The sequence below is a fragment of the Venturia canescens genome, chromosome 2, assembly GCF_019457755.1.
Source record: "Venturia canescens isolate UGA chromosome 2, ASM1945775v1, whole genome shotgun sequence".
Classification (NCBI taxonomy): domain Eukaryota; kingdom Metazoa; phylum Arthropoda; class Insecta; order Hymenoptera; family Ichneumonidae; genus Venturia; species Venturia canescens.
In genome coordinates, this window is record NC_057422.1 from 3,657,633 (window position 1) to 3,677,015 (window position 19,383).

Sequence of the window (19,383 nt, forward strand, 5' to 3'; positions counted from 1 at the left end):
CCACGACCTTAATCGAAGAAAACCCGAATGTGCGTGTGTACATTTGCAAGCTCGAATTTATTTGGCCTTGAGGAAAAACGTACCTGTGAAGAGAAATAAAAGAAATTAGTCGAGGAAAAAGAAATTTGCGTTTGAATAGTATGCAAAACGAAGCTTTCGTATTGGAAGCTTGGTCTGGGAACGACGAGGTTGACAAGCAGTCACACGATCGACTAAGTTCAATTCCTTGTTCGTAAACCCAGCGAGGGAAGGGATTTTAAATAAGAGAATTTAAAAAACGAAACATACGACGCAGTAACCGTTTTATTATTACAAGATAAAACCATATAACATACAAAAAAATCGAGTTCTCCTCAATATTCCTTCAATGGAAATAGAAAATATCATTTGAAAAGTTCCCCTGAGGCGTGGACGCATTGCCCGTTTTTTAAAATTCATTCAATCGTGAAAACGTATTCGCTCAAATCTTCTCAAATATTGTTCATGCAATAAACTCTCAGTAATATTAATCATTTTCAACACGACGTGCGATCATTTCTTATTGCACTGCCAAACAATTCTTGTATAATTATCACTGGCTGAACCAGTATAGAAAAAATACAGTTTTTGTGCTAGTTTTGGATTTTTGTGCGTGAGGAACTGTACACGTGTCCGATCATGAGTAGTCCCGTCAATAACGGTTGCGTATGCGGTCAACATTGATACGAACACATACGCATATATAAATATACTCATATATAACTGTTAATAACTGTAATCTTGAGAAATCTCTGTTTAAAAGTGTAAAATAATTAGTATTACAACGTGGGACGCTCGCCCCGAATTTTTGTGGTTTTTTCGTACTCTCGTTGTGGAAATTGGTCGTTGATTTACTCCGATTTGTTAGCGTAGCCATTGGTAACTTCACTGGGGCGAGGTTTCGTAATCTCGGAATCGGTCGTCTTTTTCGTCTCCTTTTTCAATGGGAGTAATGGCAAAACGAATATAGCCGCGAGTCCCAACAAATGCGGAGCCAGGTACAAGCGTCTGCAATCAGATGAACGATGAGCCAATTATTATCTCGCCTCAAAAGCCAATAATTTTTTCATCTTTGTCTTCTGCGAACTCTCACTAAAGAAAACATCTTTTCTACTCACAGCCATACTCTTATGGACGGCAGGAATTCTAATACAACAAAGCTGAACGTTATATAGGCTACAATAATTCGAGTTGCGATGAAAGTTAGTACATCGTAGAAAAACTTGGCTGGCTTGGAATCGAGGAAGTAAGGTCGTAAGTGACGTCGGACCTGAAAATAAAGTGGAAATGAATAATTTTTTAAACTGCATTGCGAATCTCTGATAATCTCTCAAAACGTTGATACAGTTTTTTTCAATATTTGTAGATATGCTTACAGTACGTGAAGCTGTCGTGAACAAAACTCCACTGGCAAAAGTGAGGTAGTAGCCCGGATAAAAACCGTGCCATACTGCTGAAAGAGTGTACGTCAAAAGGACTTTGTGGCGTTTGACTCTTTCGTAAACGACCGATCTCAACCAACGATTCGTTCCTTTGTTCCAATGTTCAACGGTGTCCCTCAAACTCAGTGAAAGCTGAAACAGATTTACATTCAGGGCTCCACTTTACAAAGAGATAAAAATAATTGAAAATTTCAGTCAGCACTGTACCTCGAAAGGAATAACGTCAACGTTCGAAATGAGATCCCATTTGACACTCCCATCAGGATTTCGACCGTTCCTTCCTAGGCCAGAGTTGTTGCAAATGGCGTCGGCAAACAACCAGGCATAATAATACTTGAAACGTACCATCATCGTCGCGATCATTAAATACCAAATTATGTAAGCCGCTGAGGTATTTTCCAAAAAGTTTTCATCTAAAAAACAAAACAACTCGAATTAACTTGCGTTACAACATTTTTTCATTCAGCACTGTGTGCTCAAACGGCTTACCTTTTATTCTTTGAATCGGATATGATGGAATGAAAGTAACAAATATCACAGCACACATCAAGCTGGCGACCACTTTTTTCATTACGATCATTGTCGGTCGTGGTTCCAGAACAATCTCGTCCAATTGTTGCGGCGATTTGTCGTAAAATATCTGAACAAAAAATAATTACGATTTGATGAAATGCTCAGAATACAAAAATTCGGTTACTTTAATCCTTTGCTTTGTGATCCACTGAAAATAAGTGACAGCAAACTATGTTTTAGGTTCATTAAAAAAAACCCTTTTTTCATCTTCAGTAAAAACAACACCCTTGTACTTCGTACGGATTAATCATTATGAAACGAACCATTTTAAACGAATCAAAAAGACTCGCGTAATAAACGTTACTTCCAAAGACTGTCGAGCCTTTTGTCTTTTCATGACAAAAGAAAAAATAATCTTAATTTTTCGATCATTTTTTTAAATCGCTCCGACGAAATCGAGAATAAAATATCATATCAATTATAACTAATGAGAGCTTTAAAAAAACCATTTTTCGAAAATTCTTACGTAACCCCTTGAAAACTATTGGGCATTCTCGCAATTACCGTCAAAGGTTGTGTTCCTCGAATTCCACTACCGTGTATGAAGTCTACGTAATCACGGTAGAAGATTACAGGACCGGCCATCAACGCCTGGAAGTGGAAGACGTAACTGAAGTACTCAAGGGCCGTTGGCATTATCCTGAAATATGATAAATTTTATTGTTAATCGAACTCCGTTCAGAGTTTTGAAAAATCAGTCATCATTAAAATCGTTCATCGTATTTTCTATCTGTTTCAGTGTCGTGAACCACCAGAACCCTTTTCACGTAATGCCATCACTGTAAACTGTGTCTGAATTTTTTACAATTTTAGTACCAATTACTGACAAATGATCTACTCAAAATGTCGAATTTTCAACACAACTGGTCGATTTTTTACCGAGATATTGTCATCATTACTAATGAAAAAGGATGTTCTCCATAAAGTACACCAAAATTTATCTTCTTTAGGAAATTTATAGGTTTGTTTAAGGAACGGAGAGTAATGTGTGCACAATATTCCAGTAAGAAAACTCGACCACTTTCAAAATGATTTTGTCTTGAAAGCCGTAATTCTTAAAGCCTAAAGATCCTTGCGTAAGAATTCGTTAACGAAGTTCCTTACTTTACGGCTTGGTATCTTTGAGTAGGCGTGAGTTCAGACTCCAAACGAGTGACGCCGTCGTGAATATTGTATGCCAGGCTTACAACTTTTTGTGTTATGACCATCAGGGGACCTGGAAAAAGTGGACGTAAGAAATTATTACGAGAAGATTCAACGTGCAGTTGGAATAAAAAAGAAACAAATTCCATCCTCTTTCGTCAACTTAGAAATAAATCAATTAGTTTTAATTTGACTTTGAAAAATTTTACAACCATTTCGAATAATTTGGACCCAATGTGGGAATAAATAAAAACAATAATCAGAGGTAATATTTCAACTTCCGGTAAATTGAGTTTAGCCAGAGTATTCTTTCCGCGATGTCTGCTTTCTTAGAAACATAAAAGACTAAAATTACCAGTGATGTCAAGATGGTAGGAACCGTAATCGTAGATCTGCCGATAAACGTGAATGCTGGACAGATATCCAATAGCCAAAGTGAGAACATATCTGGAAATAATTAACAAACATACTTAAAACGAAAGTTTGACTAATTTAGAGATTTTTAGTGAGACACAAAGCGTTGAAACGAATTCCTTATCATTGAAATATAAAATTTTGAAAATATTTGTCAACTCCTTTAAATACAGCGATTGAAATCTCACGTTTGCATGACTTTTGGATCCTTCGTCCGCATGGCGATGTAGCATATTGCCGGCAGTCCAGCCAAGTGAACCGCTTGTCTAGTAAACATACGAAAAGTAAATACTGTAAATCGAGGAAGCAGAATTTTGTTGGTTGCCACTGAAAATGAGGATCCTCTTAATGGATTCTAATTCTCATTAGCAGGTCGTTGATGAAAATATATCCGAGAAAAAGAAACCAAATTGATCGGAGATTATCTCTGGCTGAGTTTCGAAATTGGCTTACTTGCCGAAACAGAAGTAACCGAGGCAAAGCCCGATCACGAGTCCGAAGGCGTGACGAGTCGCTTGCGGCACCGCCAGCGGATTGAGAGTCGATCTCAAAAGTCCAGCCAGGACCAGAGCTGTGATTTGGGACAACACGAAATTGACCTGAAATCAAACGAAAAATTCGAATCTCAATTTTCGTCGTGAAAAATAAGGAGACTGTTGACGTATGGAATTAAGGATCGTGTTTACTGCTCGACACCGATTTTCTGTACTTTTTTCTATGTGATCATAAAAATATTTCGATCACTCAAGTCCGTCGAATTGTTCCCAAATCTGCCAAAACCGCTTATCGAGGCTTCGAAAATCGAGTGGATCAGTTCAAATACTTTCTCAAATAATAAACGCTTGAGAAAAATGATAGATTTATCTAGAAAACGCTCGTTCTCCAGAGTAAACTTTGGAAGCTAGTTCTCTGTTTTATTCAGAATCAAAAATCAGGAGTAAAAGGAAAAATAACTGACGAAAACGCTGGAAGTGAAGGACTTTGAACTCGATTCATTTCGAACAGCATAGAACGCTCTTTTGACCTGGCATAAGAACGAGGTGAAATAAATCAAAAGAAATATACTTTCGTATTGGCAGGAGTACTTTATTCAACTTCATCAATTATTATTAAATTAAAATTTAATTAATAATAATAAAAAATTAAATTTAAATTCAAATTCAAAGTACGGAAACATTAAAAATTGGAATGAACACAAAGGCAAAAGTAAAATTAATAGGAACCAAGTTATTCGCGAGAACTGATAAATCAAATTTCAAATTGGTCTGTCGAAACGTTTCGCATTGCTTTTTAAGCCAATTCTTCGACGAGTTCTTCTTCTTCTTGTTCTTCTTCGGCGGGCATGACTTCACGACGGAATCTCCACCCGATTCCAGCACCGAAAGACGGTTCGAGTCGTCCTCGAGGTCCCTCGCGTACTTGGCCTTGTCCACTGAGGAAAATATCGTTTTTGAATCTGTGCTCGTAGTTGAGTCCGGCTTGGGGTGAGACGTGTCGATCCCGATAATTGGCGCCACCATAAGCATCCAGAGTCGTTCTTCCGTTGTTGATCAATCGTTGATTGTATGAGAGATCGATCGAAGGATTTCTGTTTGGTCCACTCAGAGGTTTTTCCACGTCGAGCCTTACAGATCCCTGTGGCTCGCGACGGGAACGGTACAACTGAAATCATATCGAAGAAAACATTTTAGTAATCTAGAAATTTCAATTTCCAAAGACTCATTTGACAATAAAATGAAGCAAAAACTGATTTTCTCAACAAAATATTACTGCCCACGAAAAATACTTTTTTCCTTCATCTCCGTCAGTCCGACACTCAATTTTTAAGAGTTTCATGGAGTTTACTCACACTCGGCATCGATTCTTCGGTCGGTGCCTCGTCCCAACCGGGTGCAGCCTGAGCGGTGTAAAGGGAAGAGCACACCAAAGCGAGGGCGAAGATCGAAAGCTTCATTTTGCTCGGTTCGTGAGAAACGGATCTGTGAAAAATGTTCAATTTTTCAGTGAAACTGTAAAAGCGAAAGAGGCTCGTGACTCAAGTTCGTTATCGAAGACTCACCCTACTGGTTACTTGGTACGTTCCAGAAGCCGGATTGAGACTGAATGCTGAATGTTCAAACGGTCGATCTTTTATACACGAGAAATCATAGGATTCTCAACCTCCCGAATTTTCCGTGCCGCAGAACTGTTTTTCCCTCTTCAGAAGCTCCGGTTCAGGGGATTCCTGCAACCATTTCCGTGCGAATGATCGATCAAGAGGATGATCGAGGAAAGTTGCTCAATGCGAGTGAACGTACGATGCAACTGACTCGACATTGACCCCGTCGAGTTCATTCTATCATCGAGGAAGTGGTAATATCAGTAATAAATGGCTGCTCTTGAATCGACGATTCGACACAAATGTTGGACTAAAAGCCAACTCGGTCAAGGCTGAACGTGTTGATTGTTCATTTTCTTACTGCTCTATCTTCCCACGTCCCTCGTCGCGTCCTTTGTCAAGACAATATTTCACTAGCCAATTGAACCTCGAACGGGGAGAACGGGGAAAAATATGACTTCAGTTACGAAGCGTTCTTTCGGGCTTTCCCTCCGGGAATCACTCACAGACGTTTCGTCTGAGCGAACTTGAATTACTGCAGTGTCAATACGAAAGTGTGGGAATCACTGGACGTTTTATCGCATTAATATCGTGTCTTGACGCATCATTATTTACGCGATGGAAGAACGAATTCGAGCAACAGCGAACGCGCGATGAGCTCGACTATAAGAGACTGGGATTAACGATCGGCGAGCTTCAGTTTGCCGAACTTCGCGACTCGATTAAGGAGCTACGATACGAATTGTCAACCGAACTTTTCACGAGTCAAAGTTGTTCGAATAACTCGGACGAAGGTGTCAAATTTTCGAGTCTCCCAACCGATGGTTCTCACACTGAGAGAAAAAATTACTAGAACCAATAAAATGTAGTTTTGAAGCGAAAATATCATTTATTCCATTATTCGACAAAACATATTGGATTGGTTCCCTCGTATATTTACTTGGTTAATTTATTTCAATTTCATAAATTTTTGTTTCAATAACATTAGTTGCTTTAATCTAACAATTTTTTATCAATTATATGTAATTTGTAGTTTGAATCAATAACACATTTTATGATTGAAAACATGCATGTTTTTGAAGGAAGCACTTATTCTTTTTATGAACCATGATTTTAACTGTAGTAGTAGTAGTATTTATTTGTACATAGGCTTGCGCCTTTTACAAAGAAGAACGTTTTAAGTGGTTTTACATTATGCTTACAAAAATATTTGGGATCCTAAGGATTTCCGTATCACGGTGTGCTTAAACATCTAATTGTGCGTCCGATACAGCGCTATTTTAACAAAAGCTTATCTCTAATTCGTACATTTGCATATTATCTAGAGCTTATACCTCTGATTACTATTTCTTTATTTATGATTAAACGCATGTTTATGTAATTTTACATACATCGTAGTTTTAAACTTCATATGTCATCGGTATGACTAGCTCCGTATTTTGGTTTATCCGTTTCCTATCATAAGAGCCCGAATTTTACAAACTTCGAGTATAAAAAATGCAAGATTTTTCGTGAAAGATTCATCAAGGTTATCCAATGCTATTATTGGATGTGCAATAGGAAAATATTTTTCTCTTAATGGTGCATAAATCGGGCAATCGCACAAAATGTGCTCAATAGTCTCGTATTGAAATCTGTTACATAAAGAACAAGTAAGGTTACCGTCAATTTTGTAACTTACTTTTTTGAAACGGATCATTAAAAGGTCACGTCCCGCAAGGCGGAGTTGCCATGATTTTAACTGTATTATATTGTTTATTTATATTAACTGCATTGTGTTATTAATTGCAAAATTATCTTTCGCCGCCCGTGATGGTCATCGCAGTTTATAGTACATCTCTGAAATCATCTTAATCGAAGAAAAATTCCTACCTGCATGGGGATTCGATATCGATCTACCTACCTACTTACATCTTTCTAACTACGCACGATCCACTAGATTACCACGAAATTGTTAGATATAAACTGAAAAAGGAATTATATAAGTTGCGAAAAGTATTATTTCGATTATTTATTTGTTGAACCATGACAATCACTGTTAATTTGAAAACATATTTTCACGGATCTATCACTTCATTATATTGAACTCTTATTTAATAGTAACAATTGGATTAATTATTTTAATAAAAATGTTTTTAGAAACAAAATAATGATGAATTCAGTGCAAGAAAATAACCTTTTCGAAAAAAGCAATTTCGTATTGAAGTCGTTTTGTAGATTCAAATAATCTAATGTTTTTGATGCGATAAATTTAATTAATCCAAGCAAAAAAAATTCTAATTGATACTATTAAATAAGAGTTTAATATAATGAAGTAACAGATCCATGAAAATATGTTTTCAAATCAACAGTGATTCGCTTGCTTCAACAAATAAATAATCGAAACAATACTTTGATTTAATAGATAAATACATGTTCTCAAATTCAATAATTTTTTCTCTCAGTGCATGGGATACCAATTTAAGGGGGGTCACCTCGCGTGGCAGCCGGCCTTTTTGGGCTTTTCCGCGACTTTTTTGCTGCGAAGAAACAAAATCATAGACAGTAATATAAAAATATAGAAATCATACGTAAATATGAAAAATTGAAGAATTTTCGAGCTTTGAAACCCAAAATTTCGATTTTCAATAATGTTTTAAAGCCCGAAAATCCTTCAGTTTTTAATATTTCTCTATGATTTTAGTTCAAGCGATAGCCGCTGTTTTACGACTCAAAACGCTCTTTCGTTTTTCGATCTCGGATAAACCAATCCCCCAATATCGTGGAGACCATGAAAAAACGTATGGGTTCCTGTGGAATAGTTTTACACCGAATCTACCCGAGACATCAGAGTTAAAAAATTCTATCACAGAGTTGGAATACCAATAAACAAGCTTTTCAAATTTCAAAAGTCTACGTTTTTTTTCCTTGCCGCAAAAAACCCCAAAAAGTCCGGCTGCAAACGGGTCGACCCCCTTAAAAATTTTTTTTCCGAAGAAAAATGATTGGAGCTCGTGTAATTTTTGTTTAGCAACGAGGTACCACTGCGCATAATGCGAATTAGAATGATTAAAGTTTAAAGGGTAAGAATATGTTCGAGTCCAAGGATCGGGCCTTAATTCTGCAAACGAAACATTGCTACATGGAGAATAATAAAATTGAATAGAAATTACCGAACAAGAGCGACAGCAAAGGTGTGTTCATCTACATTTTATTGAATGCATATTGACGTCTGTCATGGAAATAAAGCAGTGACAGCAGCTGTGAAAATATGCAGAAATAATATCACGTGACTCGTCCGCATGAAAACGGGGTGAGTGGTGACAGTTTTTCCCAATAAATCGTCCCCCGACAAGTTCGAATAAGCGTGCCGGATCGCTGAGAGACATTCTTGGAACTTGAACTAAGAACTCGTCGCTAATTGAGTTCACTTTTTTTGACCCTATGCTACGTTGAATTGTAAAATAGATCGAGCCTAAAAATCAGCTCAGTCACGGCGTTACGGTGACATCGAATAAACGAAAATTTGAATCTTATTGCTATTCCATCGTTATATAACTGAAAAGTTGTTGGTTTGATGACAACGTTGACGTAAGATATAAAATCACGTGAAAAAATATTAACGAAAAGTGCATTCGATAAAAATCCCGAAAAATCTCCGAGTCTCGATGATTTCAAAGTGTTTCTTCTATCGGGGACGCTCAAGAAGATCGGAGGACGTGGGTTGACCGATAATTGTGCAAATTATTTGCAAAGGCCATCGCGTTTATTCTCATTGATCGTTTCGTTCTGATTATAAATAAAATCTGACACATCGACACCGTACAAAAGTTCAATTACCATGCAGTCACTCTTGGACGATAGTTCATCCGATGTTCTCGCCCTTTTCTCATTTATTAATAATCTCTCTCATCACGCTCCTCATATTATAGTGTGAGAGCACATTATATTCGAATAATCGAACTCTTTGTAGGCATGAAAGAAAATCAATGTGAGAAATGGCACTTACTTCGTGAGATTGTAAACATCAAACCGAATTCCGTCAAGTTTTGTGCACTGAGAATAAAATCCCCTAGGGAAAAAAAGGTTGGGACAAGTATATTGATGGTCCCTTGTTTCCTGATCATATCACGAAAATTGTAAAAAAAAAATTCCATAAAAAAAATTATAAAACCAAGTGTAAATAATTTCAACAGAACAATTCGAAAAAAGTTTCACACCGATGCCCCATTCTTTTTATCTTATTCTAAAAGCTAAATCAATTGACAAAAAATTTCATCCAAGTTACGTGCAGCATTAAAATTTATGATATCGATTCGAGGCCAAGTATTCAAGGGTAATTCGGAATATTCATTCTTATGGGGGAACCATCAGGAACTTGAGAGAGTTCTAATGAATCAAAAAAGTTACCATTTGAGTTACGTGCAGCACTAAAATTTATGATATCAATCGAAGGATTCAATCGTTTTATTAATAATTCCGAGTTTTAAGGTAATTCTATCGCAAGGCTTAGTTCATAAGATTTAAAAAAAAAAATTTTATGCTGTACTTAAACCTTTAATTAAAGGGTGTGTGAAATTTCAGGGTCGGTTATCGGCCTAATTTCAGAGAAATTAATTATTAAAATTGGTGGTTTTCGTGAAGGAATTTCAAAACAGCATACAAAAACCTAACTTCCGGTTGCTACAAAAAGGTATATTTGCGTGGAAATCCATAAAATTCTGGAAAAAAACTGCAATTCGTTCAAACCGAATTCCGTCAAGTTTTGTGCACTGAGATAAAATTCGCTGATTCAACTAAACCCAATTTGAGAAGAAATGTTTTTTAGACCGTGAATTATTTATTTGGTTCGACAAATTTGGGCTAATATTTAAAATACTTACTTTTGCTGAAAAGCATGCCAAATTATTTTTTAAGCATTGCCGTTGATAAAAAATGATACCGCGATTAATTTTAGAGAGGGGGGAGGCGAAAATTTTATTAAAAATTTTCTTTTTAAATGTGGAAAATCACGAAGGGGAAGGTAGGAAAATCAAAACACGAAATAAGACGACGGTAGCTAAGAAATCGAGATTTCGTTTATAAAAACAAAATCATGTTTTTTTTACCTTCCCTATTCTTAAAATTAATCGTAATATAATTTTTTATCAATATTACACGTTGCCAAAAATGTTGGGAGTATTTTTCATTGACGACAATAGCGAAGAAACTGAAACTTCATTCGGATTCTTTCAAAATTTTCTTTTTTTCGTTTTTGTACCTGCTCCCTCACTAAAATGAACCCCCGTCTCATTTTTTAATGGTAGTGAGGCTGAAAAAAATGCTAGGACCACTTTTAGCAAAAGTACTGTAAATTATCGTAATTTGGGGTTTTCAGACATGTCACGTGGATGAGCACAACAATTTTTCTTTTCCGAAGAGTCGCGAATAAAACCCTGCAGTATTTTCAAATCCAACTGCTTCGAAAACTCCCAGTAACGAAGCAAAAGCCCAATTTTCAAAACGTTTTTTATCTCCCCTCGGAGAAGTAGCTCGCCGCCCGTAAAAGTTTCGAGTTATTTTTTATCCCCTTCCCAGCTCTGAACTAACGGAGATTAAAAAATGTTTTTGCTCCGAGAGCCTGACAAAAAGTCCCTTTTGACTTTTCGAACCCGAACGATAATCCGTACTCGAGCTCAGGGCTCTTGACAATTATTTGTAAAGCAGCCTGTAGCGAGTAACAAAAAAAGGAAGCGATGTGTCATGGTAATAAAGAAACACAGAAATGATAGCATCGGACGTGAATGTGAGACTCGTAGAAGCGAGAATATGACGCGATGACGATTAATCGTGCTGCGTATGAACACGTGCGATCGAACAGACGAATGATTATTTTCTATTCCAATATAGAAATAGTAGCCCGAAGATAGCGTCGATCGCTTACAACGAGTGAGTTAATCGACGAGTACCGAGGCCCATGACAATCCCGTCAACGAGTATCGATCATTCGATCAATAAAAATTCGTTGAGAATTGCAACGCAAATAATTTTTCTTGCGTTCGCAATACTATCGAACCATCGTGCCGCAGTTTTCGACTTCAACGCTACCAGGCAAGCCGATACGCAGCAAAACTTAGCGGGGAATCATCTCCCACACAGCCGCGTGACTGGCTATATTTATACACGTGTATGTTTATAAATCGAGTTCGAGTACACATAAATATCGTTTTATCAGACAAAGATAATGTCAACGGTCTTTATCATTCTTATCAGACCCCTTCAGGCTCAAGACACAAGCCATCAATCTCAAAGCTGTCTTTTATCGTAACAGAATGACGAATCAGCTCGACTATGTAATAAACAAAGTAAAGTAAAGTTGACCAATGTAAAATTCTAACGAAGCTTCTTCGATGTTTTTTTTTTTTTTTTTTTTTACGAGTGATCCTCGAATTCGACAAAATTTAAAAACGTCGATGTGGATTTAGCATAATAACATTTTGCAGTATCCATTCACGTTGGAATTTGTCACGAAAGAAGCAAAAGTTTAACGTACTATCGATATTTGCTCAGTGGGAAATAAGCTCGACTGTTTTTTTTTTATTTTCATATCGAATTACCCCGAATTCGGTCGATTATTCTTATCAATGATAGTACAGATACTCGAATGAGTGTCGATTTGAAATGGGAATTAAGATTTTTTTTTTTATTAGTCGGATGAGTTAATTGAAATTCTGGAGAAATTTCACGAGAATCCTTCCACCTAAGCGCGAAGAAACGAAAATGTGACGTTACGAAATTTTGAAAAATGTTGATTTTTTCGTTCGTTCATATTTTGCTTTCTTAGAAATTGTTAATTGATTAAAAAAAGGTAAAGAAATCTCAGATAAAAGTACTTCGAGTCAACGCACGAAAAATATTGACGGCTTCGAGGCGTGACGAAGACTTTCTACAGAAGCTTTACTAGCTGCGGTCACGAAGACCGAACGCTACGGGGCAAATGCGAAGAAAATATAAACGAATGTGGCACGTGGCCAAGAAGACAAGTTTGAAAAGCCCTTCTCTTTTAGGTTAAGGAATTGGTGAATCGAAGTCTCAGAAGCCGATCGCTTCGGATCAGATTTCTGCTGTTGAAAGGATGATAAATCAAAAAATCGAAATGACAAAATTTTTCATTTTTTACTCCTCCACCAAATTATTATTCATTCGTTTAATTAATTATTCAAAGTGTCAGTGACCATCCCATGGATGGTTGCCAGCAAACACGTGCCTCGAACGTTCTCTTTTTTCGATTCCCAACAACAAAATGTGTGAAAAAAAAATCGAAAAATTCGAATTTTCTACTCCGATTTTTTTTCGTCCACATTTTTCAGTAGTGAATAACAAAATAAGCTGAACGAACCATTCAAAAATATTAAAAATTTGTTAGAATTGTAAATTCAAAAATTCGAAAATTTTTTGTTTGAAAATTTATTGATCGTTAGTTTTATTCGTACTGCGATTGGTCGCTGGGGCTTTCAAATTCGAAGTCCTGCTGTCAGTCTGACAGTTGTGTATACGCGAGTGGTTATTAGCTTTCCTTGGGCGCAGCAGCGCAAATAAACCCCTGCACGTGCGCTTCGGCACGCGCTGGTACACCCTAGTTCATTTAAGGTAGGTCCCGCCCGAAGGATCGTATTTTATGGGTGTCTAAATTCGATTGATCTTTACGTCCTCATTAAAGATATTATCACTTTAAATTAATGTCAGAGTTATCAATTCAAAATTGTAAATACATTTTTTCAACTTATCTTTTGGCGAATGAAATAACAAGCCATTAAGGTTGATAATGCCCGTAGGATCGTATTTTATAAGTGTCTGAATTGAGTCCATTTTTACTTTCTAATTAAATATATTATGACTCCAAATTAATGTCATAGTTATTAATTTAAAATTGTAAATAAATTTTTCCAACTTATCTTTTAGCGAATGAAATTACAAGCCATTAATTAATCGGGGATCCATCACTGACTGAGCCCCAAATTTCATTCGTCCCTGGCTAAAATACTATAGTTTTTTTATGTAAAAAATCGCATTAGAGAGTGCAAAGGGAAACACACAAAGGGAAATAGATCAAGAAAAGGGTATTAATAAAAAGATAGAAGGCTATAACAAGCGTGGCCCAAACCAAGAAGAAACAAAATTTCGAAATAAGCTAATGTGAGGTTGTTATACGAGTACTCATTACCAATTTCGTTCAATATTTAACGTATCCTTGAAACTAGTAAGACGATCGTCTTGAATTTTTTCCCAGACCTTCATTATATACTTAATTATTGATGTGTACTTTTTCATCAATTTCTTAAGAAGCGTTCATTCGTTATATGGAAAAATAAGTGATTTTTTACGCACAGTCCCTATAGCCCTATGTATTTTTCTTCATATTTAAACACGTATATCTCAATAACCAATAAGACGAACTCTTTAAAATTTGGTATGCATGTCAGTCGACTACCCATTTAAGCTCTGTCTAAATTTCAAAACTTTCTTAAGAAAATCGTTTCGTGGATGAACTACCTTAATTAATCGGGAATCCATCATTGACTGAACCCCAAATTTCATTCGTCCCTGGCGAAAATATTATAATTTTTATGTCAAAAATCGCTTTCGAGAGCGCAAAAGGAAATGAATCAAGAAAAAAGTATTAATAAAAAGACCGAAGGCTACGACAGGAATGGACCAAGCCAAGATGAAAAAAAATGCTGAATTAAGCAAGAGAGGCTATATGAGTGCTCATTACTAATTTCGTTCAATTATTATCAACGTAATATATCTTTATTACTAGTAAGACAATCGTCTCGAATTTTTTCCCAAACCTTCGTTATATAACGACGCTGAAGTTTCCAACGTTGGAGTCCAACGAAATGAACGAAAAAAACGTATTTAATTCACCAATTTTTTATTTCACGAATCGTTGGTGCAGTTTGAAAAACTACGAATCGCAAATTTGGCAGGGAACAAAATAGGAGAATTACTGAAAATATTTAAGAGTTTTTTTCGATCATTTCGTTGGACTCCAACGTTGGAAACTTCAGCGTCATCGTTATATACTTCATTGTTATTGTGTACTTTTTCATAAACTTCGTAAGCAGCGTTCACTCGTTATACGGAAAAAATTAACGATTTTTTACACATAACCCTGTGTTTTTTTTTCATATTTAAACACATTTATCTCAATAAACAATAAAACAAACCCCTTAAAATTTGATACGCGTGTCAGTCGACTACCCATTTAAACTCTGTCTAAATTTCAAGACTTTCTTAAGAAAACCGTTTCGTGTATGATCTATTTTAAAAAAGGGACCTTAAAAAAGAAAAAAAAAATTGAAATGTAAATATTGTTCATTCACCATGAATAAAATCTTAAAAATAGTAAACGAAACAAGAGTGAAGTCGCAAAAAAACGTGAAAAAATAATCCAGAAGATGCAACAAGTTGAATTAAAGTTACGATTACGTGATAGGATGGTGACACCGTGAAAGAATCTCACGATTACGTTTGGCTGCAACCGCGACGTTGATGACAGCATATTTACTACGCTCATTTATTTCACGGTAGTCTGCTGCCATGAGAAAGAGCACAGCGATGTCTGTGAAGGCGTAACAAAACGGGCGACTGTTCCACCGCGGAATTTCATTGAGCAAAGAAACTTGGCTCGATTTCTCGAGAGCTCGTCCAAGGTCGCTGTGATTCACGTGGTGATCGCAATAATTTTTTCTCCGTCATTTGCATACTAAAAAACGAGCTTCATCACCCATTCACGTATCAAAAAAGTAAAATCGAACTTTGATTTCGTGCTAATGAAAGAAATTATTTTTTTTATATTATAACACGAATAAAAAAAATTGTGGAATTGAATGCGTTGTTATCGGAATTAAAAGAGAACACGGTTCGATTAAAAATTTTGAGACACTTTCACGATTCCTGTTGAAATATGTTCGGTTATGTACACGCGTAACTTCCTACGCAAAAGAATCAATATAAAGCACGTGTCCATCGTGTGCCCTTGGATCTTCAAATATTTTACGATAGGAAGAGCAGCGTGCGACTTGTTTTTATTTATTGATGCCAAAGTGACACAACTATTGCTTCATATTAGTACGAACGTCGATTAAGGAGGGACGAATAATGGTTTTTTTCGAGCTTCACAATCATCTGCATCTCAATTCGGCATTAGAAATTGTTTCGTCTGATCAAAAAGCAGGAACTGCTTCCGCGAAGCTGGCGTACTGCTCCTGAACAATGGATTCCCCCTCCCTAATTTCCCCTGAAGACAAGCTGGCCCGAAAGTCCCAGTTTTCAGTCAGAAAATAAATAAAATGTCGCATCTTCCGGAATAAACGAAGCGAAGAAACAAAAGTTCGCGCGAGAGTCTTACACTGGGATCCCGATTTTGTAAACAGTGGCGAGACCGACTCTCATGGGACTTGCGACACACCGTAGTTGCGCGCACGCTCCTTGCGCATCGGACGTGAGGTTAGATTGAACTCGAACGCTCCCTCTGACGAGCCCGAAACATCGAATTCGTCGCATCGTGGGAGAAATTTCATCGACCGGAGTCAACGAAATCGGGTTCGCAGTGTATTTTTTGTTCGTGCTTTAAGGACACTGTAGATACTTATTCATTTTTATAACACCAAGGCGAGGAGCAAACTCGCTCTGTAAACTACACTAACGTAAAGCATGACCGTTCCGTTGTGCTGGAGGTGCCAAGGACAGTCGCTCATCTCGCGTTCCAGACCGTGAGCACAACCGCTGTACGTTTGGGCCCAACACAACTCACTTCGATTATTTGACCAGCTACGCATAAATTCTGTTCACGAAAAATGAATTTGGAAGGTTTTCCGATGAAAATTTTCGACGAGAATTCTTGAGGAGACGAAAAGCTGTCGCAAGCACGCGCACGAGTGAAATATTTTGCCACTCGACAAGCGATCAACGGAAATAACGAGATATTCGCTCGGTTTTCGGGTATCCAAATTAATAAATTTACCAATAGTTCGATTGGAAATTGAAATTTATAATTAACCTCTTTTCGTCACAATATTTACATCCTTCTCACGTTTCCGGTTTCTTTATTTGGATCTGTTCCAAAATTTCGACTATTCTCAATCGCAAAATTGATGACAGCACTCGGAGCTGTCAGTTCCAAAGGAAAGGTGAATGTGTTATAATCTAACAATGAAAATGATCATTGATTCTCGTCAGATTATTCATTTCATCGGACGGTCGACGAATGGGGAGGGGGCAAACGCATCTTCAATATGCTCTCTGTTTGCCATCGAGGAACCTAAAGTCAATGCCACGCGAGCCGAATTTTATTATGAATTTTATGCGCCTCCGGGCGTCGCTCGCTGGCGATCTATTTTTAATATCGAAGTTTCCCAGCTTTGCACTTTCGATAGAATAATAATTAAAAAAAACGAAAAAATCCGTAATTTTTCAACTTTCTGTCAATTTATTTAAATTCCTGGAACATTTTTTCACAAAAGAATTAGAGTCGCGGTCGCTACGCATTTCTTTTGTTTTCGAATAATATTCGAATCGGTAAATTTTCTTTTGTCAATCCTTTTAGTAAATTGCTAACGAATTACTCTATTTCAAAATTGGACAAAAGATTTTTTTTTCATATTTTCGTAACGGCGTAAAAATATCGAAATTTGGTAAATACACAAACATCGTTCAAATCATGATCTTTGGTATTTTTTAGCAAATAAATTTTTCACAGACTAGTAATTTACAAATCTCTTGAGAATAAAAAAGTCAGTACGATCATTTACTTTGTTTCATTTTAAACGTCAGTAAATTTTTCATCACACCGACAATCGTCGTTTTAAAACATCTTTTCCGAGTATTTACTATAATTGTTGGGACTATTGTTAAATGATCATTGTACGTGTCCGCACCACGGCGCTTGTTTGCGGTCGTGAACAGGAGATACGAGGAACTCGGTAACAAATAATACAAAATAAATAAATATGGAAAACAGTGGCAATCCCCGATGATAACTTCCAAACTCCTTCACAAATTTTATTCTGGAAAATTTTCAATTTTTTTCGACAGCTCAGATTCGAAGATATTCAGCCGCGAAGAGTAAAAGTGAAAATAGACGAATGAGGGGAAATTGTTATTTTTGAAACGTAACGGTAAAACGTCCAACTGCGCCCCCCCCCCCCCCTCCGCCCGACCGACTGAGTCTCGTACGTGCAGGAAAAGGTTAGAAAATATCTTTCGCACTCTTCCCACCCATAAAAAGAATGGTCAGAGGCCGACGAATGGTTGTAGGCCGCAAATTGGTCGGGTTAGCCTGCATCGTGAAAACTTGTAGATTTTTCTACGCGTTCAATTTTCCATTATTAATTGAATGTTAAAAATTAATAAAATCATCTCATTAAAGTTGACTGCTCTAATGCGACGCATGTACTGCGTGTACAAAAATATCGTGAATCATCGTGAGGAAACGAAATCATAGTGTGCGATCGATCTACATCTGTATGGCGAGATATGTGTGTGCGGCTGAACGTGCCGGTATGGATGAGCGAGCGGGGAGATGAGAAAGAATCAAAACGTTCAACAGATAGATGCTCCCGGCCGCCGGTATATAAAGGCACACGAAAAAACATGACGCACCCGTTAAAACTGCTACAAACTGCTCTCTTCCTACGAAAGCTTTTCACCCCGAGGCTCTTCTTCAGGTTTTATATTAACTTGAAGAAAATTATGACTCGAATGTTAAAGTGATTGTGAAACGCAATTTGTGGAAGTAAATATTTGAATCTGTCAGTATAAACGCTATACTTTTGTGAGCTATGAATGTTTCGTAGGGTTTGCGGTTGAACGGAAAAGTTTGATTTTATCGATGCAAGCATTATTTTTCAACACTTGTGCATTTTTGGTCCACAGATGGGACGATTCAAAAAATGTCAAACTAATAAAAGGAATTCGTATTCCAATTTGTAATTCACAGTAATTTATGTGACTTTAAAAAACAAGGAGGTGTAAAAATCGTACGAGGAGTAAAAAGTTTAGGTTAAGTTGTGGAAATTCGAAGTTAAACGGTCGTTTGTGTATATAGAAAATATGTACACAAAGCGGAAAAACCGCGTGGTGTCGCCCAACACGGGCTTGTTGGGCACAACAGGTTACTCGCGCTTCCCCACTTTATAGAGAGCAACGATCGATGAGAGAAGCGCGCCTCTTCAACTGTTGCATTTTAGGCGTTGGAGAATCGAAACAATTTTTTTTCCCGTCAAAAGTTAATTATTACGGGAAAAAAAGGAATGGAAAAAAAATTGTTGAAGATTCTTCGATTTATGTAGTGCTCACCTGATCGATCGGCAAACCGATGAAATCGGATAACCAAGCGAAAGTTCGAAAACCATCGTAATAGTCATTCTCATCCACTAGCATTGCTGCGATCGTGCGGCGGTCACAAGCGACGATTAACACTCACGGTAAACTGGGTACTGAACTACCGGGATGACGGACGGGAGCCTACACTGCTTCGTACCTACCTCCCTGTGAAATTTACCACACGCACTAACACTTATTCAACACAAAACACAACCACGCGTTCTTCGTCTTCATCATTGGGAGATGGGGGCGCTATAGTAGCCGCCGAGAACCACCAAGTAATACCAACAAAACCGACCCAGTGGTTGAGAGTGTGTAACCCGGCAGCTTTATATCTGTGCACATGCG

At 37.2% G+C, this 19,383-nt stretch overlaps 2 protein-coding genes across 3 annotated transcripts; both read right to left on the bottom strand.

The window, feature by feature from the left end:
* Window positions 1-285: 285 nt before the first annotated feature.
* On the bottom strand, window positions 286-19,175 carry oys (oysgedart). 2 transcript variants are annotated; one of them, XM_043410834.1, is made up of 11 exons: window positions 19,009-19,175; window positions 4,044-4,189; window positions 3,779-3,856; window positions 3,532-3,623; window positions 3,138-3,249; window positions 2,538-2,673; window positions 1,950-2,100; window positions 1,668-1,873; window positions 1,395-1,592; window positions 1,137-1,288; window positions 286-1,026 (listed from the first exon to the last, which is right to left on the bottom strand). In XM_043410834.1, exons 1-11 carry the CDS (start codon window positions 19,090-19,092, stop codon window positions 870-872), a joined length of 1,512 nt encoding a protein of 503 aa, XP_043266769.1. In that variant the 5' UTR covers window positions 19,093-19,175; the 3' UTR covers window positions 286-869. The 2 variants fall into 2 exon arrangements, with proteins under 2 accessions (XP_043266769.1, XP_043266771.1); XM_043410836.1 differs by lacking the exon at window positions 19,009-19,175 and having other exon boundaries at window positions 4,048-4,164.
* On the bottom strand, window positions 4,656-5,944 carry LOC122405829 (hymenoptaecin-like). The gene is made up of 3 exons (XM_043410837.1): window positions 5,650-5,944; window positions 5,440-5,569; window positions 4,656-5,252 (listed from the first exon to the last, which is right to left on the bottom strand). The coding sequence occupies exons 2-3, from the start codon at window positions 5,542-5,544 to the stop codon at window positions 4,881-4,883; spliced, it is 477 nt and encodes a 158-aa protein (XP_043266772.1). The 5' UTR covers window positions 5,545-5,569; window positions 5,650-5,944; the 3' UTR covers window positions 4,656-4,880.
* Window positions 19,176-19,383: the final 208 nt, after the last annotated feature.

Excerpts from the sequence above, each read along its gene's own strand:
- LOC122405829 (XM_043410837.1), bottom strand. The coding sequence starts at position 5,544 with ATGAAGCTTTCGATCTTCGCCCTCGCTTTGGTGTGCTCTTCCCTTTAC. Across the intron at positions 5,253-5,439 it reads CCGAAGAATCGATGCCGAGT|TTGTACCGTTCCCGTCGCGA; the intron begins GTGAGTAAACTC and ends ATATGATTTCAG.
- oys (XM_043410834.1), bottom strand. The coding sequence starts at position 19,092 with ATGCTAGTGGATGAGAATGACTATTACGATGGTTTTCGAACTTTCGCT. Across the intron at positions 3,857-4,043 it reads GGTTACTTCTGTTTCGGCAA|ACAAGCGGTTCACTTGGCTG; the intron begins GTAAGCCAATTT and ends TATGTTTACTAG. Across the intron at positions 1,593-1,667 it reads TTGACGTTATTCCTTTCGAG|CTTTCACTGAGTTTGAGGGA; the intron begins GTACAGTGCTGA and ends AATCTGTTTCAG.